General features: G+C 37.7%; 1 protein-coding gene across 3 annotated transcripts; it reads left to right on the top strand.

The window, feature by feature from the left end:
- Positions 1–118: 118 nt before the first annotated feature.
- Positions 119–24,936, top strand: LOC126368582 (acyl-CoA Delta-9 desaturase). 3 transcript variants are annotated; one of them, XM_050012644.1, is made up of 7 exons: positions 119–217; positions 2,122–2,296; positions 9,738–9,868; positions 12,493–12,698; positions 17,553–17,738; positions 21,622–21,728; positions 24,592–24,936. In XM_050012644.1, exons 2-7 carry the CDS (start codon positions 2,128–2,130, stop codon positions 24,786–24,788), a joined length of 996 nt encoding a protein of 331 aa, XP_049868601.1. In that variant the 5' UTR covers positions 119–217; positions 2,122–2,127; the 3' UTR covers positions 24,789–24,936. The 3 variants fall into 3 exon arrangements, with proteins under 3 accessions (XP_049868601.1, XP_049868600.1, XP_049868602.1); XM_050012643.1 differs by having other exon boundaries at positions 119–250; XM_050012645.1 differs by lacking the exon at positions 119–217 and adding an exon at positions 267–425.
- The last annotated feature ends 2,672 nt before the right edge of the window (positions 24,937–27,608 follow it).

Below are 27,608 nucleotides of genomic sequence, written 5' to 3'. Positions count from 1 at the left end.
CAATCGCTGCCTACGTAATTACAAGGTTGCGATGCCTCACGCATCAATAATATAAGAGCCCTGTGTCCATGCAAGCGCTCTACTCAGCTCTACTGCAGAATTATGGTCAGTATATTTTTTTCCTCGTAGTGGCCGCGCGTGCAGTGAGAAACCTAACAGTTGCACAATAGTTCTACTTCCGCCCTTTGCAGGGCGAATCCTCGGCCTTGCTATCAAGGTATTCAGAGAAATTATCACTAACTACATGCAGGTAATTGTGGACTAATACGATGCACATAAGGTTTGATTTATCATTCAGTTTGACTAGTGCACTAAAAGAAAGATGAACGTGTAGAAACACATCGACGGATTTGTCAAACTGAATCTTAACTTTAAAGTCAACAATATTTGCAATTGCAGAGAAGATAATAGAAGTATGTTTATAGGTAAGTATTTGTTTGCTTTATCACCGACATTAATAAATATCTCACAGAAAGTACTATTATATTGTCATATAATACTTAACTTACCTTTACCACTACGTCTGTTTTTCGACTCGTTATAATCTTCTAGGGAATCTTCAAGGCTAGAGTGAATAGGCATTTTTTGCTAGGTAAGCGTGGTCCACCCTAGGCCACATCGTCACTTACCATCTGGTGAGATTGTGGTCACAAGCGAGCCTATTTTATTTTAAAAAATACCATAACTGTTTGTATTCTGAGTAATCTCTGTAATACCGATTGGTCTCATCCAGTCCAGAATTCTAAGGGATTGGGTATTCGTAATATTCTTGACGAGTGTGTAATACCCCCACTACTCTCCTACTCACTCTTAAGAGCGTTTTAAATATTGACATTCAAAAGCGCAGCAACTACGTATGCCTGAGTACGTACCGATACACTATTAACACTTTCAAGGACAGAACGTCTACGGACATTCCGATTCCAAAGCGTCATACTACTTACTACGAACCATCAATGACCCATGGTCTCTGTCTGTGAAAGGGTTAAAAGAACTCCCTTTAAATAACCCGCTATGCTCGGAGCAAACGAGATTAGACCCAGTACATTAAGTAGGTATATGAGAAACGTTCCTCAAAATCTTTTCATTAAGTACGTAAGACGCAAAATCATAAAAATAATCAATTACTTTTATTTTTATCACGTCGCATCTACGTGTCGCATTGACCCATTGAATGACACAAAAAATTACTGACTGGAATAATGTTTCCAGATGCCGCTGTGTCAAAATGGAGAGGCATATATTTATACGATCAGGGAAAACGTTTAAGTAGAAGTTATTAATATTACTACATAGCATTGAGAATGCTACACCGACAAGAGCGTGGCTCTTAAATTAGTGACGATGAATAATTACTACACGTACAGGCCCTTGCCAAAGAATTTTCTACTAGAGTTAACTACAGGCGTTAACGTTAAAATAGAAAGCATTTTGGCTAATAGGCTGTCAAGATGGGTGTTCATTCACCCCTAAGAATTTTGTTTTGATTACAAGTAGCCAACTTTCCTTGCGGCTTTGAAGGTAGAGTAAACTTATTGTAAGTTCTTATTGATTAAAATTAATTTAAAAACTTTATTTCAGTCGTTGCCACGCTCATTGAACTCTTAAATACTAATATTAAATCAAGGTCATAAAGTGCTAGATAAATTATAATTATCTGGCCGTGTCGAGGCGACGTAGTGCTAATATTATTCAGGCTTAAACAAATAAACATTTCTAACTGCCATTTCTAGACGATCTTATGCCTTTACTCTTTGTAACATACACAAAATCACGGTGCATTCCTTAATGGGATGACACCACAAGTAATTAGAAGACAACTCGCAGCCACTTCTAATATCTTTTTGCTTTTTGTAAACGTCTTGTTAGTGTGTGCAAAACAATGAACTTATCACGCACGCACGCTAAGCCGTTAGCCCCGGTTATTACTTATTAATGTAAATACGTAGTCGTTACATAAATCATGTCAGGGGCCTATGGCGGCTCAGTAATAACCCTGACACCAGGGTTGATGGGGTTGGTAATCCACCTCACAATCCACACCATAGAAGAGAATGAATTTATTATATTAATTTATGTACGTCTTTAAATTTTCAAAAAAGGAATTATGCATAATTTCAGCGCACGATGGTGCAGATAAGTGAGGCAACAGAGGGTCCGCAGGAGGGCCAAAGGGTCAGCCGGTCGCGCGAGGCCAACTGGCCTGCTGTGCTCTTCTTCATACACATACACCTGCTCTCCGCCTACGGACTATGGCTGCTGTTCTTCGAGGTCAAACTTATGACCATATTACTCCGTGAGTAAAACGTAATAATGAATTGTCATAAGAAAAGAATCCGACTAGTTATTGGTGGCGAATTTTTGGCATGTTTTTCAAAAATCTAGCCACATCAAGGGTCATACTCGTATAACATATCATAAACAGCCTATATATGTCTCATTGCTGGGCACGGAAAAATGAAGAAGATCCATCATTGCTTCGATTTGACCGACAATGATTGTCGCTTTATGGTTTAAAAAAAACATTGGTGCTACCGAAGTTACGAATACCTCTTGAGGCACTTTCACAAAATTCCCACTATTCGTATTCCCACTGATTTGTCCAACAATCGGACGTCATGAACTTTCTTGTTCCAGATGGTACTAATAAGACTATTAGAAATTCACCCTAGTACATTTTGCGCTAAATTCGTTCGATAAAGAAGGATTCTGGCTTTCATCTAGCTCCTAGTTGCCAAGTAATCCGATACGTGGTACATCAAAGCGCTTCAATTCCCGCCCTGTTGGTTTAGGTAACGTAAATGTAAATTACATTACTAATCCTCTCCAGGTAATAGTATTTTGTAATTAACAATAGGTAAATTAAACTCTAACGTAGACGTGAATCAGTACCTTTTATAACCAACTACAAATTGCCACGAAGCAAAACACGAGACGTTTATTTTGTGTAGGTAAAAAAGTATTAAGTTGCGGCGAGTCATCACATCATTGATTAAGCTGAGTGAGTTGTTACACGAGCAGCTCTTGCCATTTATTGGGTTCAGAAACCTTTATTATAATATTTTCTTTTTTGGCGGGAAGACACAGGCCAGAACACAAAACAGGGGGGTTAAAATGCGCACTTACTTTTATATGCGCAAATGTCAAATTTCAATATTGCTTTCTTAGATGAATTGCTTCAATGTGGCCATTTTAACCCCCCAGAAGAAAGAGGTTGGAAGGCCAAATGAGCGTGAAACGCGCGCCATACAAGTATAAGCAAATAGTTCATACTTCCACATTGCACTCCGCTCATCCGCAAACTATACGACACACGCAGCTCCGTGATAGGATATTAAAAGGCCGTCTCGTCCATTATAACCTGGAGGGCAAAAAATCTTGACTATCATGCAAGGATCCCTCCTTATCACAGGAAAGCTAAAAGCCTTAGTATGATTGGCTATTTATTAAAAATTGCTTTTGTATGAAGTATCTTACGAATAGTAATGATAAAATTACAGCCTATCACATACATTGCTGGTGAAGTGTCTCGTAGTTATCAGTTTGAAGGACTAGTTGTAAAACAGAGTAGTGGAGTTGAACCGGCGATAGCGGTTCTCATACAAAATGTGCGTTAAGGCCTTTCCATTCCGGCCAAGTAGTTAATGCCATCTGCGGCACATCTACAATAAGTCACGTCAAAAAAAAACATAGGCCTTTCCATCCTCTTTCTTCTATTCCGTAGGCCAGAATCTAGAGGACACTTGCATGCTAACTCCTTGTTCACATGGTGAATAAAAAAATCGCCGGAAATAGGATAAAAAAATAAAAATAGGATAAAAATGAAGTTGTTTTTTAAAACCCTACCTTCTATAGCGGTTTTTTACTGTATCCTTATCTTACAGAAATTCGAGAGGTACTGTAATGATTGATAGCTTTTTGGAAATACGTAAAAAGTAGTAAAGATGTTCATACACATTAAATCATAGGTACATGTAATTGGATGTGAAACTAAAGTCCCCAGAGTGTCATTTAGTACCTATGTTTCATCTCCGAGAGGGACGTGAGAGAAATGTAAAAGTAAACCAAAATGTATTTTAGAACCATGTCGCATAAACTTATTTGACATATTGAATTTTAAGGTTATCATAAGGTTATTGACTACATCTCTCTCTCTATTTAAGAGCTGCGCTCTTGTCGGTGGAGTAATCGCCATTCCTGTCTTCTTCCCGCCAAAACCTTCACCTCCCGATACGACACGACCTGCACCTTCTCTTTTATTTGTTTCATAAATGTTATCCTAGGTCTACCCCTTCCTCTCTTCCCTTCAATTTTTCCTTCTATAATGTTTGTTATAAATGAATCGTGTCGTATCAGGTGGCCAATCATATTTCCTCTCCGGTTCTCTATAGTCTTCAATTCGACTACATAGAAGATATGAATACATGGGATTATGGAAACTGATATTAAGGCAGTCAAAATAAATAGCCTATATTGTATTTTTTTTTATAGAACGTCTAAGACCCTGTGGCGAGGTTTTTCTCGCTTCTTTTCCCCGGCTATACAGGTTGTGAGAAACTGCATTAGTTTTAGGCGGATAAGACGTTCGTTATGTAAAAAATGTCGATTCGAAGTTTTTATTATTTATTTATTTATTATTATTAAGCCTTAAGTAACACTAGTATAAATGAAATGTCCTGCAAAATTGCATAAGCAATTTGACTGCAGGATCACAGTCTCACTGACATGGTTAAATTACAAAAAGTGTAACTATGTTACCTACTAAATAAACATATTTTTGATTTTGAGTAAGTCTTTCTTATGAATGAAAAATAATATTAAGACTACAAGGTTCTAAATAGATGGTATAATTATAGTACTCGTGACCGCAGGTATATAGCACATGACGTCACTAGGTGTACTGTCCTATAGCTAGGTTGTACTTATATGCGGTTGTTTTATGACGCAAATGACTAAATTATTAACTTATTATATTCTTATAATAATTCAAATAAGTACCTAGTATAAAATAACCCATGCAGATTTAGAATTATGGCGCCTGCAAAACGGGGATTATTTCAGTGAAAAAAAATATTGGCCCCGATTCCTGCAGACACCGCCTAATTTTATTTTAAGTTATATCCGTCATTTTCATATCCGTCGAAAAAGAAAGGGACGGATGATTCACAGCTCTTAATTTTAGGAAGAATGAGTAAATAAATGAATAACCCGGGCGAATCAAAAGGTACGTCGCTGGTATGCAATCCGTTTGACGTGCTGTCTACTTAACTGTGTCGGGTTAATGACGGATGTAAAATTTTTAGACGGTTGGTTTAGATTTGTGCTTAAAATTGACGTGTGTTCCATAAATTTTATGCTTGTCGATTACCCGTCCTTTTCCTTTTCGGCGGATAAGAAAATGACAGATATAACTTAAAATAAAATTAGATGGTATTTACAGGAATTAGCACCATTGTCTGCAGCGTGATTAAAATTGTGTTTTGAACTGTACAAGCAAATGACAGACGCGACATCAAGCCACTCGTCGTAGAGTCTCGCCGTAGCGGGAATCACCGTTCGGGGAGTCGTTGTCAACCTTGTCAACGCTATAATTCGAAATGTCTACAACAACAATGATTAAAGTAACATTAGTAGGTATTGATTTTCGTGGTAATTGAAATAAAACAACACTCAATAACGTTTCGTTCATGGGCACTGGGCAGCCGGTACCAAAAGGATTTTTCATTGTTGATTAAAGTTCAAGGTGTTCCTTGTGTAGGTTATAAAGTCGACAGACGAGTCGTTTTATGTGACCTACCTTACCAGGCTTGGGCAGGTAACCCATTACCCACACCCCGTCCATACACAAATCTATTTATTATCGTAAGTGCGGCGTAAGTGCGAGCGAGACAGTTAGACTGCGCTATCCCCCTTCCTCCTTAGCAGCTTACGGCCATTTAAGACTAAAGTAAGACCCAGAGGGGGTGAGTTCGGCGCCCCGTAAGAATTGACACGGGACGTCACGGGACGGAGACTCCCCGTTACCGTTTTATACTATTCTATATTTTACGCCCTTCGAGCTAACGACCTTCGTAGTCCAGTGGTTGGTTAAACTCGTGATCCGGAGGTCCTGGGTTCGATTCCCGGTGGAAAACACGTCTAACTAAAAAAACTCTTTGTGAGACTATCCTTGGTTTAATCAGGATTATTGTTAGCTGAAATCTCCTGATTATAAGATGGCTCTGTGCTTCGGCGGGCACTTTTAGCAGTCGATCCCAGCTAATATTTATTTGAGTATGTATTTACTTAAGTAAATATTCAGGGGGCATTTGGCGGGTCAATAGTAACCCTGACACCAGGGTTGATGAGGTCGGTCATTGTACTCACAACCCACACGCACGAGCGAAGAAGAGTTAGTCTTCTTGGCTCGGCCAACCAGTGATATTTATTTATTTTCTTTATTAGGGAAACAAGGCCCACGGCCTATGCCCAGCAGTGGGCGTCGTACGGCTGATGATGATTAGGGAAACAAACAGCTTGCACAATACATACTTTAAGGTATAAACTTATAATTAAATACATTAATCCTAAACAGTTAAAGCACATAATAACGGGTTCTTACCGCGTTTAAATGGGGATATGAGACTACCGATATTTCGACACTGTTGCAAGTGCCATGATCACGGGATGACTGATGAAATTGGAGTGGAGTAGGTAGATCCATAATTTTCTACGGGCAGACATATCAAATCAAATCAAATCAAATCAAATCAAATCAAATATACTTTATTGCACAGAACTAGAATTTCAACAATCAGACATAACACATGAATACAGTACAATTTGGGCGGCCTTATTGCTCTAGAGCAATCAACATACACATAAACATATCTGTCTACCCTCTTTCTTTGCCGCTTGTATTATGTGCTTTAATTATGATAATAACCGCGTAAACTTAAAACAATGTGGCGTAAACAGTTTCCACCGATATGTCTAACATATATTATATTTCATTGCAAATTGCAAGGTCGGTAATATTCGGCAGGTATATTGTATACGATTTCCAAACATAGATATGATGTAAACTGAAATATTCACACGCACAGCAATGATACGCCTGGAGAGGTCTGGAAAAATATTATTTTATGAACATCTTTTTACACCTTATTTTTTGTATAACATAAATAACAACCAAAATAACAAATTGGACAGGCTGTACGTACGTACGTACTGGGAGACGAAGTAATAATAATAATAATAATAATAATAATCTTTATTGAACATAGGCTTACAATTTTACATTAATAAAAATATAGACAACTATAATAAGACCAATTACTCTAGATATGCGGCGGTCCCTGCACTAAGCTCAGCTTGTATCGCAGGGGCCAGAGTACGATTTCCTGTCAGGATTTACAAAATGGACACACGGACAGAATACAGAGCACTATGAAAAATTATAACTGCGTGTGTGTGTGTGTGTGTGTGTGTGTGTGTGTGTGTGTGTGTGAGTGTGTGTGTGTATGTATGTGTGTGTGAGTGTGTGTGTGTGTGTGTGTGTGTGTGTGTGTGTGTGTGTGTGTGTATGTGTGTGAGTCTGTGCATGTGTGTGTGGGAGGTTCAAAGGGAGCAGTAGCTGTTTTTCGGCATTAGAGCCTCTGTTTCGACATAGTTTAGCTCTTGTAACCAAATTTCGATCGCTTTCTTAGCCTTGGACGTGGAAAGTGTTTTTACGAACTGCAGAGCTCTGCAAACCTTATTGTAAAGATATGGATGTAAAAAGAAAGGATGACGTTTTGAAAAGCTGGTCCTAACAAAGGGAACGTAAACACTGAAAACTCTACGTTTTATCAGTTCATCATATTCCTGAGACCGGATGGTAAGCGAGTGTGTTCTAATAGTTGCTCTAAGTATAAATAGCTGTCGGACTCGCAGTACCTTAACTTCACTATACAAGTCATCCGTAGGATACCTAAAAGGTTTTCTGACCATTACTTTAAGGACGGCTCTTTGGGCTCTTTCTAGCTCCAGCATCCAAGATTTGTCCGCACCACCCCAAACACGAATGCAGTACAAGAGAATGGATTGGCATATTGCTTTGTACACCAATACCAGAGTCTTTTTGTGAGCTGCGTTTCGTAGACGTTTCATTATAAATATGACTTTCCTTATTCTTCCCGATAATACCGCGATGTGTGTCTTAAAAGTAAGATTTTCATCTAACACAATGCCTAAGTACCTAATATTATTTGTGCGTTCAATCGATAGTGTAGTAAAATTAGAATTATTTTGAAGTAATTTTATGGGCTTAGAAAGCGGGGGTTTGGAAGCTCGTGTTTTGTAGAACGCTACATGTTTTGTTTTGGAGACATTTAAGGAAAGTAAGTTTTTATCTAGCCAATTTAAAATCATCTTCATGCCTTCCTCCGCTGTTTTGTAAACCTTGTCCCAAGATGAACCTCTGAAGATAATGACAGTGTCGTCCGCATAGCAAAAGATGTCAGCGCTGTTAAGAGTAAGTTCAAGAATATCACTCATGTAAATAATAAAAAGTGTTGGACCTAAGATGCTTCCCTGGGGTACTCCGAAATCAAGCGGTAGCTGGTCGCTCACTGCTCCACCCACTCTAACACACTGTCTGCGATTTGAAAGGTAGCTACGGAACCAATCATGGGCTACACCTCTGATACCGACATTGTGTAATTTTTGCAAGAGAATCGGGATTGATACTGTGTCGAAAGCCTTTGCAAGATCCATGAAGACACCAAGGCAGCAAAATTTACAGTAAGTACAAGTACACATAGAATATTCTGACACCTGTGACACTTATCGTGGCTGATTGTGCAAACTGACGTATCTGCGATATTTTGCTACAACAATTTGTGACTTGTTGACAATAACATAAACATAAATAGCCTATATACGTCCCACTGCTGGGCACAGGCCTCCGCTCAATCAACCGGAGGGGGTATGGAGCTTACTCCACCACGCTGCTCCACTGCACAAACAACAATGTTTTGTTGACAATAACAAAAGGTGCAAATCAGATCCGCCAAAAACTTCAGTGACGCGTTATGTAACCGAGGAATTTGAAATTACTTTTTGTGAATAGGCAGGGAGACGACAGAGGGGCGAAGCACCTTCATGTAACCATGCGTAGAACGATATTTAGGTAATTATTATTATGAGTACCTGATTATGGATTACGTACAATCAAAGAGCAAAAGTTCACTGAGCCCAGCGAATTATTTGGCATAATTATAAAATTTATGTTATTGTAGGTGTTTTTGGTCTATTACAGAAACGACATGTAACCAGGAGGTCTTGTGCAACCAGTTAATTTATTACTTTGCAAGAAACTGATTGGACTTTTGCAGCTTATCGTACCTACTTAATACTCTTGTAACGACTGCTTACTCAGCAATCTCATTAATTAAGGAAGACGATAAATCCAAGAACTTAGACGGTTATTCGACGAACGACTGACGAGTTCCGAATAGGTCGAAATACCTTTTTTTAGAAGATTAAACAAAATCACCGGCACCGTGAGGGAATAATGGAAACTTTCTCTTTGATAAGAGAGAAATCTGACAAAACTCACCTTGTAAGACAGTCCCCGGTTTGTTAATTCGAAAGCAAACTAGGTTACACTTGTTACTTCCCTATTAGAAGAGTAGGTCATCTTACGTTTCACAATGCACGTGTTTATTTAAAACATGTGTATCTACATTAATTTATTAAATGATGATTGTCAACAGTAATCACGCTGACATTATTCGCCATACTGGGTGTGACGACGGGCGCTCATAGACTGTGGGCCCACCGCGCGTACAAGGCCACGCCAGCGCTGCGCGTCTTCCTCGCCTTCTGCCAAACCCTGGCAGGACAGGTACGTTACATACTACTCAAGTATAGAATAAGGAATAATACTACGTATAGAACGGCAACTCTCCGCTCCTCACAAACGGCTGAGCTAAGTTCACCTTACAACCCCCGGTCTTGCTTTAGTCTTCATACGTCACACACACAGATTCGCGTGTACGATAACGTCAACGTGTAGTGTCTGTGTAAAGCGAGGTGTTTTTATGAAGTGTCCGGGGTGTGACTCAAGTCAACTTGACACCTGGCTGCATTGGGACGCCATCTTGCTTCTCTTTCAATAAAAAGCAAGATCATAACGCCCCGAATCGACACGAACGCAGTGTAGATGTGACCAATCCCCCGCTACATAATTTACGCTATCGCGACCCAACGAACATCGCGGGCTTTTTCAACCATAAGCGAGATAATTATTTCGATATAAATCAATACAGCCATTAATATTTCCATAGATAAACGTCGTAACCACAACATTTAGCGTGTAATATTTGATGCAGGGTATTACTGCCCTAATACATAATATCTCCCCAGCTGAAGTAGGAATAAATAAAAATCATTCATTCCTTTGTCGTAAAAATCAAAGCATTGATATCCTCGGCCATCTACCCCATACATAACTACATTTAAGTATAATGTCGCCTGAAAACTTCTGCCCACCACACCTTGTGGTACACAACATTCCACGAGGAAAACCTAGCAACACAATCACACTAATCAAGTAATCATACTACAAGGCACTGCAAGGTCTGTCTATTATCTTGTAAGTACTAATTAAACACAAGTATTACGGCATTCTATTGTATTAAACAGGCTTTGTAACAACTAACGTAACACACCATAATCCCTATTGGCATGAACGTATGACAGTGCAATCGCAATGTCCAATATCGATTAGATTTTATAGGTCGAAATCGTCAATTGATACTATTTTGATCAAAAAAGTCGCTTATCCCCAGTCGCCATTTAACCATACCAACATCAAAATCGGGGTTTCTCAAAAACAATATAGATGGCATTGTACAATTTCTCGTTCGTTTAACCTTTTAATTTCATGGATAACAGACAATGCATCTTTTATCTATGTTTTTGAGTATTTATTAGACCCTTTTTATTACACCCAGGCACAATTACATCTTCCATGCGTTATTATTCTGATCAAATTAAAGAGAAGCAATGTAGGTTGCAATATAATTCTATATGTGATCCAAATATCAAGCAACAATAATTTTCATATACGTATGTTTCTGCTAACACATTATATTTTGACATAATTATGTACCCGAGTAATGAGAAAATAGGTAATTGTCACGTTAAAGCTCAACGCCATCTAGAGGTATATTGATTTTGGTGAACGTAACCTGGAAAGTTCCTCATTAGCACCACCTGCTGTGCAGGTAAATAACATATCAAGTTCGTTTAGTCACGTTGCTAAAATTATAGGCTTTCCTTGATTTTACAAGGTAACACGTGCGCGTAAGTCATCAAGATGTTTGGCAAGCCGATCCCTTAGGAAGAGCAAGTCAAATATCTCGGCGCAGTCTTAGATAGACGTCTAACTTTCAAGGCCCATATCAAACGTGTGCGTGTGTGTGATTGCGCTGCGTTTATAATGGGCCGACTTCATTGTCTCCTTAACAAGCGTCGTAAATTATCCCTTAGGAATAAGGTGAAAATCTATACGACTTACATCCGTCCGATTATGACCTATACAGAGGTACTTTTCGCTCACGCGAGTCCCTCCCAAATCCATCGTCTACAGGCAATACAAAATCGTTTCATGCGGAAAGCCACGGGAGCTCCGTGGTTTCTTCGTAATGAAAATCTGCACATTGACCTAGGTCTGCCAACCATTGCCATTGGGCAATGAGCCATAGGTTTCAAAACATTTTTTCGATTCTGCTCCGCACCACCCAAATCCCCTGGTTGTTGCGGCTTCCGAATACACGGTATTCTGAAAAGTATCGGCGTCCGAAGGACGTAATATACGATCCCGACGACTTGATTACTCTAGCCATAGAGGCGACCAATCAGCTCGCAAAACCAAACACTTCAGAACCCCGCTATCGACCCAGCCGGCGGCGTGGTGCTTATCACTATCGATCCACTAGGGTCGATTAATTCTTTCAAATAATCTTCCTCTCCCAACTGGGCACCCTCAGGCCTGTTGTCTTAAATTTTGTACCGAGCTTTGGTAAGGCCCAAAGTCCATCCACATCCACGTTTAACATCCAAATCTCATTGTTTGAATATTGTGCCTGGAAATCTGGGTCGCAGGTATGTGTAAAGAAACTTTAAAAATAATACACACAGACACAGGCGGTACCACTAGCATTGCTGGAAAACGGATTTTTGTATAAATAAAAATGTTTTTTATAAAAATTCCACCACTATACCTACACTCAATGTTTGTTGTACCTGTTTTATTTAAATATGGAATGCTGGCGGACGGAGTTAACCCCAGGGCAAAATACCATTACTCACAGTCATTTGCATATTTTCCTTACGAAATTGTTCGAGTAGATAATTAACATTTCTCTTTAACTTGAGAACCATACTCTTGTCGAGTTTTCATTGATCTCCATCCAAAGCCGATCTTTCAATTTACTTTTAATTTTTTCTACAACTTACTTTTAGGGTCCAATATACGACTGGGTCCGGCACCACAGACTGCACCACGCGCAGTTTGGCACCAATGGGGATCCATACGACCACAGACAGGGCTTCCTGTACGCTCACATCCTCACGCGGATGAGGAAGCTCAGTCCTCACCAGGACAAACTTCTGGAGCAAATCGACATGTCTGACTTGGAGAGTGATTCTATTGTTATGTGGCAGAAGAGGTGAGTTTTGCACTGTTGTCGTAAGGTCCAATGTCCTTTTAAAATCAAATCTCGATTGCTTAACTATTGTGTCTGAAAACATGGTTCCTACAACAACAAGGATTCAACAAAATACAAAAAAAGAAGTACATTCGGCAGCCTTATGAAAACCCGAAAGAAATTGTATTATGAATAATTTAACACATAATTATTACGTTGATTAAAAATGTGACGTCTTTATTCTTACCCCAATAAGGATCGCTGTAATGATACATTTGCAATTCCTAAATCGTTATTAATTTATTAATGTATCCAACAGCTTATCCATTAAACAAAGAATAGTTAGAGAAATCAATATTTATGATCCCTACTCACAGGGCATCACAGATTAAACAGACGATAGAGGTCGATTGGAACTAGACATAACATACTCGTAAGCTCACAAGAGGTACATCGATCTCAAGATGAACTGAGTACCCTGAATAAACACACCTCACTCAGTTTCTGGTAGACCAATGCGACAGGAACTGATATAATTAAAAAAAAACTCCTGCTTCATAAAATGTACTATATTATAAACTGCCATATATCTACGTGCCACTATTGGTTAGCCACACGCCTTCCACCATCAATCAGAGACAGTAATATGCTTCGTCATGCTCTCCATTGCGAGTAAGTGGAGCGAGTAAGTTGGCAAAATGCCATCTGAAGTGTTACATAAGTAGTTAGTTAGATTTAGACTCTGCAAGCTGAGGTGACAGACACTAGGCTTTCATTAAGTACCAAAACTAATACTAAACTAAACAAAGAGCGTCCGAATTTTATCTTAGCTAGGCCTTTCTAAGACCGATGAACGATTTCTAAGGCCAACGTAAGACCGATGGTACTTAGCCAGATACTTACCTACATGGTGTGCAACCTATCAGCTCGCGACACCAAACACTTCAGGACCCCGATACCGACCCCGCCGGCGTGGTCAACGATTTCCCTCATTCAGCGCTTATCGCTATAGACCCACTAGGGTCGATTAATTCTTTCAAATATTTTTCCTCTCAGACGACGCCCTGAGCCGAGGTTCGCGCCCAACTGGGCACCCTCAAGGTCTTAAACATTGTACCGGGTGAGAGCCTTCAGCGCTCCCCATTTGTCCGGCCAAATAGTTAATGCCATCTGCGGCAAATCTACAATAAGGCAGGTCAAAAAAAAACCTACATGGTCTTTTATTTTTGTCTTTAACATAAGTGCTTCTTATTATAATAGGCTAGTTTGCATCTAATCATATCATTTACTTTTTACTAAACGTCAAACACGAAATGACTATGGAATTTGTATGTATAAGCAACCTGTGACGTCATAGTAAAGCGTGACAAAATAACGGAATTTTTTTTTGTTTAAAATTCATATATTAGTTAAATAGAAAAAAGAAAGCGATTTTTATGACCTTTAGATCTGTCTATATTTAGTAATCAGAATTTCATAATTTATTTTTGACCTAGGAAACTACCCAATTGCCGCGAATGATATTCACCACTTGGCCATACAAAAATCGTGCTATATACAAAAGAAAACTGAGTTAATGTTGTGGCTAAAGCAAACAGAAGCCAAAGTCCTAACAACTTTTAAAACGTGATTTTGTGTCAGATGTTTTGATGAAAGTTTTGATTTATAGCTTTATAAACAGGTCAAAAGCAAACGTTGTACAGAATTTTCCATAATATTATCTTAGAAGTACTGGAAATATTCGAACGTGCTTAAGTCCCACTTATCCAAACTAAATATTTCTATTTTAGTAGCAGATTTTGGCTTGCTTGTTTGACAGATTTAATTAAAAGCCTGAAATACACGGAAATATAAAGAATGGAGTTCTATCATTTCAAATTTGATTTCACAAATACCCACCTCACCAAGTGTTTGATGTTTTGACTTTCACTACCAAGACTTGGCCAATACAATACGTAGGTATAACGGAAAGTTATAAATCAAAGTAAGTAATTTACAAATTATTATTGGTAGTTTCCTAGGTTAAAGATAAATTATGAAATTCTGATTAAGTACTAAATAAAGTTAGATGTAAAGGTAACAAAAAATGTTTTCTATTTTGCTATTTAACTTAATTACGAATTTTCATAAAGAAAAATATAAAATAATAAATGCGACATTTTGTCACGTTTTTCTATAACGTCACTGGTCGCTTTTTCATAGTAATTTCGTATTTTGACGTTTAGTAAAAAGCGACTGATTTGACTAGTTGGGAACTACCTTATTTACTTAAATAATAAATATAAGTAACAAAATATTGGCGTAGTTATATATTAAAATTTTCAATTGAAAATTATTATTAAATATTCAAATTATAACCTAGTCGTTGATTGGAGAAATCTTTCATTCAATATTTAATTATTTATTAGTTTAAAGGGAATATTCAAGTGTTATACAGGGAGTTAGTGACACCGTAACGAATACTGAGGGAGATGGTTCGGACCATAATTCTGAGTTGATATCAAGTAGAATTTCCTGTCTGAAAATTCATGAAAGTTTTTGTGTTTTTTTTTTAAATTATTTTCAGTTCCATACTTTTGCGACGGTAAGTTCCACTTGATATCAACTCAGAATCATAGTCTGAATCATCCCTCAAAGTTTTCGTTACGATGTCACTAACAACCTGTATACACTCGTAACACTCACGTAGGTACTCAATGTAGGTAATATGTTATTTTCGTGTGAATTTATATACAAACTACCTACTCTCTCTTTTCGTACATGGTTTCTTCACGGTGTTATTCTGCTTGGATATGATATTATGGACTCACCTACGAGCGAATTCAAACTTCAGTGGAATTCAAGGCACGGTTTCCTCCAATTAATGTGGGCGTAGGTAATTTGCTTAATTTCCTTTGACAATTGTATTAATTAAATATATACTTGCTTGTGTTATTTTAGGTACTTATAACAATCTCTATATAGATAATTGGATATAATATTATATTCTATAATATGAATAAAATGCTCTGCTGGACACAGGCTTCCCCTTAATCAACCGGGTATGGAGCATACGCTGCTCCAGTGCGATTTGGTGGAGGTGTTTGGGTTAGTAGGCTGGGAACAATGGCTTAACGTAGCTTCCGAAGCACTCATTCATTTTATTCACAATCATTTTACTTTTTCGGTCAATCAGGTTATTCAGCCCGCAATGCTCTAACCAAACAAAAGACAGCCTCACAAAATGATATCGAAAATTTCCCCTTAGGGAATCAAACCCGGACCACCATCGTGAGCCCAACGCTCTATCTAGCCCACAGAGACTGGTCTATAATACAGAGTGTTAGTGACATCATAACAGAAAACTTTGAGGGATGATTCAGCCCATGATTCTGAGTTGATATCAAGTGGAATTTTCTATCGCAAAAGTATAGAATTGAACTAAAAAAACATGAAAATTCTACATGATATTAACCCAGAATCATGGTCTCAATATTCAACACAATTACACACACACACACACACACACACACACACACACACACACACACACACACACACACACACACACACATCTCCCTCAATATTCGTTACGATGTCACTAGCACCCTGTATATAAGTTTAATTATAATAAAATATTTATTAGTCAACAAATATACTCAGTAGCACCCGTTATTATTCTAACGTTTTTCCTGTCCATCAATTACCTGGAGGAAACCATTCTATGCAGAATGTTAATTGTGTAAATTTTTTTCACGTTCTTTCCAACCCAATACAATTTGTCCAAAAGGAAATCCATATGGAAACCTCCAGCAGCTTGTAATGAGGACATTATGCCCGCGGGTTAACTTTCAAATATAAAGGGTTTTTGAATCCCGATGGGAACGTATCGAAAATCCCTTTTTTAGACTCCCCCCGTTTTGGTAAGGACATCTCAGAATTCACCTGATTGTTTAACGAATACATTTAGCTGATTATCTTCGCCGGCATGGCGTACAGTCATGAGCAATATAATGTACCCACTTTAGGACTCTGTCGCACTAACATATTTGACATTTAGTGAGACTTACAGTTCAATTTGTCAAAAAAGTTAATGTAACATGGTACCAAAGTGTATTCATAATAATGCTCGTGACCGTACTTGTCTCGATTTGTACTTTCTAACATTTCGACGCCATTATAATTGGCAGAATGTAACTAAGGATTTTGTTTTATTTTGGTGCAATAAAATAAATTTGAAAAGCTGATTGATCACTGCGATGTTGCTACCACAATATTGGTCATCAAATCCATCTTAGGACTTCGTGTCATACGGTATTGCAACTTTTGTGGCTCTTTCCATAAGAATCATTATTTTTACAGGGTCGGTTTAGTTTCTGCTCTATTTCTTCCAGTTCAACAGAAATTAAAATATTTCACATATGACTAAGCAATAAACTAGTTTCCAACTAGTCAAAGCAGTGTCTTCTTACTAAACGTCAAAACACGAAATTACTATGGAGTTTTTGTGAAAAAGTACACTGTGACGTCATAGAAAAACGTGATCAAATGCCGGACTTATTATTACGTTTTTCTTTATTTAAAATTCATAAATAAATAAATTAAATAGAAAAAGAAAATGTTTTTCGTTAATTTTAGATCTTTATTTAGTAATTAGAATTTCATAACTTATCTCGAACCTGGAACACGACCCAATTTAATATGTGTATGTATGAATATTGAATGTGTTTGTTGTAATAGTTTGTTAGGTATATTGTAAGTAAGTAATAGTACCCCTGTTGTTTTAGATTGTAATGAGTTTGAGCTTGTTTTTATTTTTATTTCCAACACAATGTAAAGTTGTTTTAAGGAATAAATGAATATGAATATATATATATATGAATATTAATATTTCAGGTTATACTGGATACTGTACGTAGTATTCTTCCTGCTGCTGCCACTGAACGCGCCTCTCGAGTACTGGGACGACACGGTGCTGGCTTCATTATTCGTGGTCGGCTTCCTGCGGTACGGCATTATCTTGCACGCCGCTTGGCTCGTCGAAAGCGGCATCTGTGTTTGGGGACTGCAGCCTGGTGAAAAGTAAGCCTTCCATTCTTTCATAGACATATATAAGCGCACGACTACATCTCATTTGGGACAATCAGGGTACATCCATCGCAAGATGAACTAAATACCCACACATCTCCGAGCTTTCTGTTAGACCAACGTGATAGGTGGTGAGACACGTATCGCCGTCTATAATGGTCGAGCCAACCGTGTTAGTGAAAACTGCACTTAAAATAAATTTATAACTCATTGGTTTGTACCAATGACTTGTGTCCAGTATATGTGTACTGCAGCACTAGAGTGCCTTTCATTCTTATATGTTATTTAACTTACAAGCGTGTAGGTATTGTTCCTTTTGTGCCACTGAATTTCTCTTACCCGTGTAGTTATTTTAAAGTACTTTCATCCAACATGTATGCAGCGTATTCGGAATCGGAAATGAGCTCTAGATTGACAGTTTCGGTTCGACGACTGATTTACAGTGACGGAGTTGCTTTTATATTCTCTTGCACCTTATTCTCGCACCTTCTTTTCCCCGGCTATACAGGTTGTGAGAAGCTGCAGTACTTTTAGGCGGATGAGAAGTTCGTTATGTAAAAATTGACGATTCAAAGTGTAACTATGTTACCTACTGAATAAAGATATTTTTGAATTTGAATTGAATTTGAATATAGAATCGCATAGCTGGAGTATACTTACTTCACAATACGACGACGGAGACGATACGGTACTGGCGTCGCTATTCGTGGTAGGATTCCTACTGTACTGTGCTATGCTGGTTTAACACGTTGACAGTCCCCATACAAAATGTTTTGACTTCCTTGTAAGTCCCGCATGTTAACCAATTTGTATACGTCCTGTTAAAAACGTCAATAATAATAAATGTATTCTAAACACTTCACAATACCTTTTAAGTGCTGTAGCATTCATCAAACATACTTGTTATATAAACTTTTGCTAAGTTACCCGGGATCCAAGTGGGGCACCCGCCCTCAGTGCGTACCTGGTCGTTAACGTGTTAAACTCTTTTTTTATATAAGTACTTATATTTAACTTGCAAGCTTATAAGAGAGGTTCACCATAGTCAATTTATTTTATTTTATTTTTCATTAAACCACCAGCTTCATTAATAAACAATTTCCATTATTGTTATATTATTACATTGTTCATAAGCCAATCAAGAGGGATTAAGTTTGACTTTTTACTGTAACATTTATAAAATTGCGAAGAAAATTACCTTATCTAATTTTCCTAAATTTTAACAAAAATGTTTTTTATCTAATAAAAAGTTTTAATATTAGGATTTGATGAAGGATTCTTCTTCATAGTAACAAAAAGTAATTTAGGTATTGATCCGTCCTTGCGTCGTGCAAAAAAGTAGAGACGACTATAAAAGTATAAGTAGATAATTATGAATTGTAAAAGCCCATTTCACCGCCTGCTGGTCATCCTGAATACTGTCTGATAATAGTACCTTCCGAATAAGTCCTGGATATTCAGTACGTGGTGAAACAGGCTGTATATGCGGGGCAGTAAGCGCGGTTCGCCAGTTATCGCCCGCACCATCATCGAGTCTATTTGACGACACTAGAAGCGATTTTGAACCGCTCCCACCATATGTGTCGCTACAATTCAAACAAATGCATGTATAACTACGTACATATATACATACATAAACTCACGCCTATTTCCCACCGGGGTAAGCAGAGACTATAGAATTCCATTTGCTTCGATCCTGACACACTTCTCTTGCTTCCTCCACATTCATCAATCGCTTCATACACGCACGCCGGTTCAGAGTAGATCGTATTAAACCTTTTCTAAGGACATCTCCAATTTGATCATCGTAAGTCCCTCTTTAAGTAGTTATGTTTAACTACTTCTCCGTGAATGCTCAGTAGATCGTCATATGTTTATTTCTCCGGCGGCCCGCTTCGCGCACGCGCCGCTTGACGCCCCGCGCGGCGCTGAATGCGGCCTCAGCGTGAGAGATTTGGCGATTTTAATTGATTTGATTAGTACTATAGGAGAGTGGAAGTAAAGGAGGATGAGATGTCCCCGCGGACCAGTAACCGCTAGACACATAAATATTAGGTTTCAACATAAAGTCTCCGATTGAGATTCAGCAGTTCACGCAACTCACAAGTTTTGTATTTGTACCACAGAGTACCCGCAATAGATACCGCATCTAGAGAGTTTCGTACTGATTCTAATTCACTTGAATTTGAGGAATAGGTTGCAAAGAATAATACAAAGGGGACTACTTACGCTGTTGAATGCTCAATACACACAGAAGACAGTAGTGGAACTTTGTTTGAATAGTGGCGATCCTGATAAGAGACTTTCGCTTCTTCCACTCTCATCAAAATGTATATAGGTACATGCTCGCCGGTTAAGAGTACCAATTAAAATCTCTTACGACTCGACTGGTAGTGCCAAGCAGTATTGCCTAGGAAAACAAAGGTTATTGATCTGGCTTTTTTTTTAAACTCTACCACTTAAGACTCTACCACTCTACCGCTTCATAAGAAGCGGATGCTTCATAAGTCCGTTAGTGTTCTTTATTCCATTCTCTACGTGGTTTTCTACGGGTAGTAAATGAATGCCTAGCCCAACGGGAAATAGGCGTAATCTTTTGTAAGTGAGGTATTCTACGCGGTGCCTATTGTGGGTAATCTATGTTCGGTCGGCACATCGACCGCACGTGACCGTATTCGCGCAGTACTTACCATACTGCTCAGCTCTCCCCTGCCGCATTCAATTGTAACACATTTACCAATGTATTCCATACATTCATGAACACCTAACATCCTCCGTTGAGTAATTTTGCTGAGAGGTGGGCAATCTAGGTTGATGAAACAAACGAATTGCAAATTTCTAACCCATTTATGTTAATTTTCAAACTCGTCTTCTAGATGATAATGGAATTCATGCATACTGGCATATCCTCCCAGACACCTCCCATCCCTGAAGCCACCACGATGCCACTGAGTTTTTGAACTTATGAAACTATATCTAGCAACGATAAAGAAATAATATCTTCAAAATAAGTAATTAACTTATCAACGTTAAAAATCTAAGATTCAACTACGTCTGGCATAAGGGCTATATAATTGGAACGTCAGCATTTTGTCTGCCAAGTGCTCTGCAAATCGTCTCACATATTTTTCTCACACAATTTTCGATTCCAACATCAATTTACCAAATAAAATCAATGAAAATTTCTAATCTCGGCGGTACGATAAAAACATTCTGGCATTTCTGAGATATCCGTTCCTGGAGTAGGCAAATAGAAATACCTAAAATGTTTCTGAAGGAAATTGTTTAAGAGATATTCTTTTTTAGAAATAATAAAACTAGTCCTCAATAACTCGTTAGATGGCGTTTAACCAACTAAGTTACTGGGCCATTACCAAAATGCCACAAATATATTGATTGATTCCTTTTTCCTTGCGTTTTCAAAATTTAATCGAAAAATCAGAAATCGAATGCCTAGAAAGTCCTTCATATGTTGCTACACCCTCGCTACACCAATTGACAAATTTTTGACACCACAAAAAACGTGATAATATATATTATTGTTAAGTCATTCCTAAAATTCATACACAAAATTTTAAACAATAAAAAGGTTTTAGTGGTTTTTACATAACATAAGCTCACGACTATATCCCAATGGGGTAGTCAGAGATACATCCATCGCAAGATGAACTAAGTAATACTCACACCTCACCAAGCCTTTTTATATATTTAAAATTATTTTTGTTCGTTTTAAAACCTTTAGTTATTTAGTAACCAGTATCATCTTTTATCATAGGATGCTATCCAATTTGGGCGCCATAGGCAGAAATTTTCTAGTCCCCGTTCGTTATGTATTATTAATTATCAGTCATTATTGTCTTTTTTGTATTCTTTGCAGGTACCCACACGACTCGAACTCAGTGTTCATACTGGCTAAGACATTCTGGCCTCACTATCACTACCTCATCCCATATGACTACAAGTCTGGAGAATTCGGTACATACGGTAAGCATTGCTCTGCATTGCATTGGTAAGCCATGATAGCCCAGTTGGTAGTACGCTTCTCACTTTGAGGTCGCAGGTTCGAATCCAGCACAGGCCTAAACCAATAATAGTCGAATTTGTTTTCGAATTCATGGTTGGACCATAAATGATTATCACGTGCTAAGCATAAAGAAATCTACATTCCCGAGAAATGCATTTTCGGAGGTTTGTGACATAGCCTGTATTGGGCTGGTTTTCCTTTCGCGGGTTGGAAGATCCAGACAGTCGCTTCTGTAAAAAGCCAGACCTGTCAAATCTTCAGGTTAGGTAAGTGGACCCTGTGAAAAACGGGATGCTAGGAAGATGATGGCGGTAAGCATTGCTCTCTTTCAAAAGGCTATTCCTGTAAGTAGCTAAATATACCTGAATAAAATAATAATACTTAATAAAATAATAATACTTAGAGAGGAAAGAGGAGCTCGGTGGCGCAGCGGTGAACGCGCTCGATCTGCGATTGTTGAAGTTAAGCAACTTTCGCAAAGGCCGATCATAGGATGGGTGACCACAAAAAAATGTTTTCATCTCGAGCTCCTCCGTGCTTCTTAAGGCACGTTAAGCCGTTGGTCCCGGCTGCATTAGCAGTCGTTTATAACCATCAATACGCACTGGGCTCGCGTGATAGTTTAAGGCCCGATCTCCCTATCTATCCATAGGGGATCTCCCTATCTATCCCCAGCAGTGGGGACGTTAATAATGGGCTGATGATGATGATGATGAAGAGAGAAGAAGGGGGAGACCAAGAAGAGATTACAACATGGATAGATTAAGGAGACGGCAAACGTGGTTTCTTATAAGGACATGAAAGAACCGGCCTTTGATAGACAAGAATGGAGAATGCTACACCGACGAGAACGTGACTCTTAAATTAGTGAAGATGAAATATACTTACCTTTAAATAGAATTCTGGGCAACATTCTGAAAGCAAATAGAAGTTAAATTTAGGTTCTTTAACTTTATATCACTCCTACGTCTGGTCAGTCTTGCCACTGAAGACTCCTGGAATTATGATAGTAAATAAAGAAAATAAAAATAATTCTAGGAAGACATAATTAAAAAATAATCTTCGTAAAAAAATCATTATTACGACTTAAGAATTTGTTAAATAAACCTTTTCCTAAAAAATATATAATTAATAACCACCCACCACCTACCAGGTTATTAAATCGCTATAATAATACCCAGATTTTATCCTGTAAAATAATCATTAATAAAGGTAAATAACGGTGTGCGTCAAGCTAGCGGCCTCAAAAAAAAATGGGCATGAAAAAATAATTTGACCATACCAAAAAATAGTACTCTTATTGAAAAAAATAGTACCTGTTGTAAAAAAATTAGTACCATCACGGTTCTGGATTTATAGCCATGTTTTATTGCACTTGCTAGCTTGACGGTGAGCGAAATTTGGCGAGAGTTAACGACAAGGTCTTTCGCTTTGATTTAAACGCCAAAAAATAGTACCGAAATAGTACTCACCCCCTGCAAAATACCGAAAGTAGTACTTCAACGGTTCCAAAGTTATAAAGGCAGTTCTTTGATCCCGCTAGCTTGACGTTTTGAAAATACCTATTATCTGGGGAATGCTTGCATACTTCAGTTTGTAACTAATGTTAATAAACTCGTATGAAATAGTACTCCCTACCATCATAATTTGGACCTGATTCTCTTTGTAGAAATATGTCAAAAAGTCATTATAACCTATGTCATACATTTATCAAGACAAGTACAGTCGCGAACAAAATTATTACACATGGTCAAGAATGTTGTCAGATTTTAGTATTTTTCCCCAATTTTGGGTAAAAATTGGTGAAGTGCCAGGGTTGTCAGATGAAAGTAATATCATTGTTGAAACTCTTTGAGTTATTCTACAAATACTGCAAATTGTTTATTAACAAACACTTCGATCCGTAACAAATTCAACGTGAAGGTATAAATTATAAAATAAAACAGCAGATTAAAAATGTATTATGATGTATTAAAATCACAGATTGTTTTCGATAAGAACTAGACCCATGCAGCCATTTTCTATTAAAATTAGTGCATATGGGTGTATGCAATAGGATTTTTTTGTAATAGCAGCACTCTGAAGTGCAAAGAAATGGTAGGGTAGACCTCCAAAATGGCAATACTTACGAATAAATTGTGAGGTTATGTAATTGTCTACGTGACTGTATCAACAACAAATGTATGGCATAGTTTATGATGATTTTTTAACATTTCTACAAAGAGAATCGGATCAAAATTATGATGGTAGGGAGTACTATTTCATACGAGTTTATTGACATTAGTTACATACTGAAGTATGCAAGCGTTCCCCAGATAATAGGTATTTTTAAAACGTCAAGCTAGCGGGATCAAAGAACTGCCTTTATAACTTTGGAACCGTTGAAGTACTACTTTCGGTATTTTGCAGGGGGTGAGTACTATTTCGGTACTATTTTTTGGCGTTTAAATCAAAGCGAAAGACCTTGTCGTTAACTCTCGCCAAATTTCGCTCACCGTCAAGCTAGCAAGTGCAATAAAACATGGCTATAAATCCAGAACCGTGATGTTACCAATTTTTTTACAACAGGTACTATTTTTTTCAATAAGAGTACTATTTTTTGATATGGTTAAATTATTTTTTCGTGCCCATTTTTTTTTTTGAGGCCGCTAGCTTGACGCACACAAATAACGCGAGCTCCACCTCGGCTATGATACCTGCGCGCTGCGTCTATTGGCCGAAGTAAGCGCGACATTCGCCGCGTTGCGCGCGATAGCGTTACCCACATCGCAGGGGTAGGGTGTCGTAGTTTTCCCTTGTTCTGAAAGTAAGTATCTATTCCAGACTGCGGTTGTTCAACCGCGTTTATCCGCGTGTGGGCGGCGCTAGGGCTGGCCACTGACCTTCGTACGGTGGAAACTCCCGCCATTCAACAGGCCTTGGCGGACGCAGCCAAGAACAAACGACCCGTCAAGGACTCCATAGATGACGCCGCTGCTAAACAAACTCTACCTGCAGAACACTACCTCAAGCGAGGATAACTTTCTCCTATTATTTATTACTTAAAATGTTTTTAATAATAAGGCTTGCTGCACCCAGAGTCGGTAAAGCGGGCCGAGCCGCAGGGTTTGTATGCAGTAAACATTATAATATTCTTAATAATAAGAATAAATGAAACTCGAATAAGTTTTTACGTATTTATTTTTGACAAATTGATTCTACAGTGTTTCTACCCAACCCATACAGCAACACGGGCATCCGAGTTTCTACCCCTACAGTTGTAAGTACGTCTGTATCTTGGAAACTAATCAACTATAGTAGGGCCAATTTAATAGATCACATTTGATAACGTCGCAATCAATAAACGGGAGCCCGCATGGAAAATTAAACCTTATAGCTATGAAGTTAAGAAACGTCAAATGTGATCTATTAAATTGGCCCTCATATAATACTATGACACTTAAGACTGTTGACCGCAAACGTAGTAACGTAGATTGATGATAAGTAATTCATTAAATTACCACTTACTGATCAGCGTGAGCAAACGTCGCCAACACTTCACGGAGTAACTACGTAGCTCCCTGCGGTTCTTCCAGCAATACTCGCCTATACCTGCGCAATATCAGTCATACAATATAATACAAAACTCTTTATTAATATTTTTTCTCTATTTTTCAAACTATTACATAGCTTTTATCGCAGGTCTTGAGCGTGGAGACTGAATCCAGAAATTCCGTAAGGAAAACTTTTTTCTTTATCTTATTATTCAAGTAAGTACCTAGTTATTTTATATTCATTTTCCATCAATCAATCATATTGTAAAAAAATATACACTTAAGACAAACAGACAAAATAAGCAGTATCATTTTCTTAAACATGATTAAAAAAAAATTCAACAGAAAAAAAACAGCTTTTTTTAATTCGATCTTTTTGATAAATCTAACTACTAACTTACTTTGTTTAGGGCGACAGCCAAACAGGTTCTATTACGCTTTCATTACAGAACTCTTAATGAAAGATTATTATTTCAAACATAGAGTAAACTTTAAAATACTGCCATTAAGTTAATTTCCCATCAATCATCTATTTTATACTTGAGTACATTTTAACGAAAAGTTTCTGTAACGAAATATTTACTGAATAAACTTTGCCTATTGAAACTGCCTTTAAAATGATGCTCTTACATCTAATTTTAAAACAGAGCTTACAAAAGCTTCACACTGAATACTTTACGTCAAAAACCTAACTCTTAATTAATTAAGGAAATTGCACTTATTAAACGACATTTTTATTAAGAGACATTTATGGCTCTACGCCACTAAGTTTTGGACAGAGGGATTATGTCATTTATAACATGATGGACAATTGTTAACGGCGATACGCTGGTCCTGCTCCTCCTGCTTCATATTCATTTTAGGACTTCGTATCAACAGTGTTTACTGTGTTGACTAACAGATTGTACGACAATTCGACAAAATGCCATTATAGATAGATCCATGCTTTGATCAATATTTACAAGAATATAAAAACATACACAAACTTACACACAATGGGGTTGGCAGAGCAATAATAAATGCGATCTACGTTTTTTATCACTCCCAGTCGACCATAGAAACACCAGGGTTGATGGGATTGGTAATCCACCTCACAACCTACACGATAGAAGAAGATAGAAACATCATTTTGAAGTCTATTATGCGCAACCAGGCCAGTTTCCAGTAGTGGGATGAAATATTGTCTGTGTAAGCGATATCATATTAGGTATACAGGGTATTAGTGACGTCGTAACGGAAACTTTGACGGGTGTTTCAGACCATGATTCTGAGTTGATATCAAGCGGAATTTTTTGTTGCAAAATTTAAGTATGGAACTGAAAATAATAATATTTAAAAAAAGGCAAAAAAAAACATGATTTTTTCCGAGAGGAAATTCCACAAGTTACTATCGACTCAATCACTGTACAGTACACACTGTATTGTCTACACCTCTGCTTACCCCTTCGTGTATACAGGCGTGATGTCATGTTAGGTATTTTAATTTGCCAACCCTTTTAAAATCCAGACCTAGTGACCGCCTAACGTCCTGAAAGCAGAGTAATATTACTTGTACTTTCTGACATTTCGAGAAGAATAGTCAGTGAGCGACCTTTCGCTATTTGAAATACAGATGTATAACATATGAGTTATAATATCTCCCTGGGCTGCAACACAAAGTATCCGAATATCGACCATAGCATTTTAAAACTTATACGTGTTTTTCCAATTCAGGCATCATATCCCATATTATAAAGTATAAATACTTAATGCAAATACTTAATTGCGTTGCAATTTTAACAAAGCTAGAGTTGTTTTCATTTTGTTATTTATAACTCAACAAAACGATTACAAACGTTTACGCTATGTTTCTGAAATGGGCATATGCCTATTATTAAATTTCTATATAACCAGCAGTTCTATATAACTTGTTATATAACAAGTCAACAATTTTAATATAGAAGTGTAATTTGTCTACCTTTTATTAATAAATTTATACGAACTTTTAACGCTTCAGTAAGTATATGAAAATTCTTCAAATACTATTACGTACACTGTACTGAAACGTAATAACGCTTTACTAGGACGTGAGTCGTCTTTATGTAAATTTAAAGAAAACAAAACACTGCAACGGTACAATCTGGTGTACTAATAGAGAGTATATATGTTGATTTTATTAAAAACAAACGGACTAAGTTCTTATCCTAGTTTGTTTTTTTTAAGTCAAAGGTCAGTCAAGGGTCAGACACAATTGAAAGTGGCGATCCCGTGGAATTTTCCACTCAATACTGTCATGTTACATAGTTGTTTTTATATCTATGAGTGTAT

Source organism: Pectinophora gossypiella, chromosome 7, assembly GCF_024362695.1.
Source record: "Pectinophora gossypiella chromosome 7, ilPecGoss1.1, whole genome shotgun sequence".
Lineage (NCBI taxonomy): Eukaryota > Metazoa > Arthropoda > Insecta > Lepidoptera > Gelechiidae > Pectinophora > Pectinophora gossypiella.
The sequence above is the reverse complement of the archived record's forward strand: the minus strand, read 5'-3'. Positions and strand labels throughout refer to the sequence as shown.

What these genes read in the sequence shown, in the direction of transcription:
- LOC126368582 (XM_050012643.1), top strand. An exon ending in GGACTGCAGCCTGGTGAAAA is followed by an intron (nt 17,739 to 21,621) that starts GTAAGCCTTCCA and finishes TATTCTTTGCAG; the next exon opens with GTACCCACACGACTCGAACT. An exon ending in TGGAGAATTCGGTACATACG is followed by an intron (nt 21,729 to 24,591) that starts GTAAGCATTGCT and finishes TATCTATTCCAG; the next exon opens with ACTGCGGTTGTTCAACCGCG.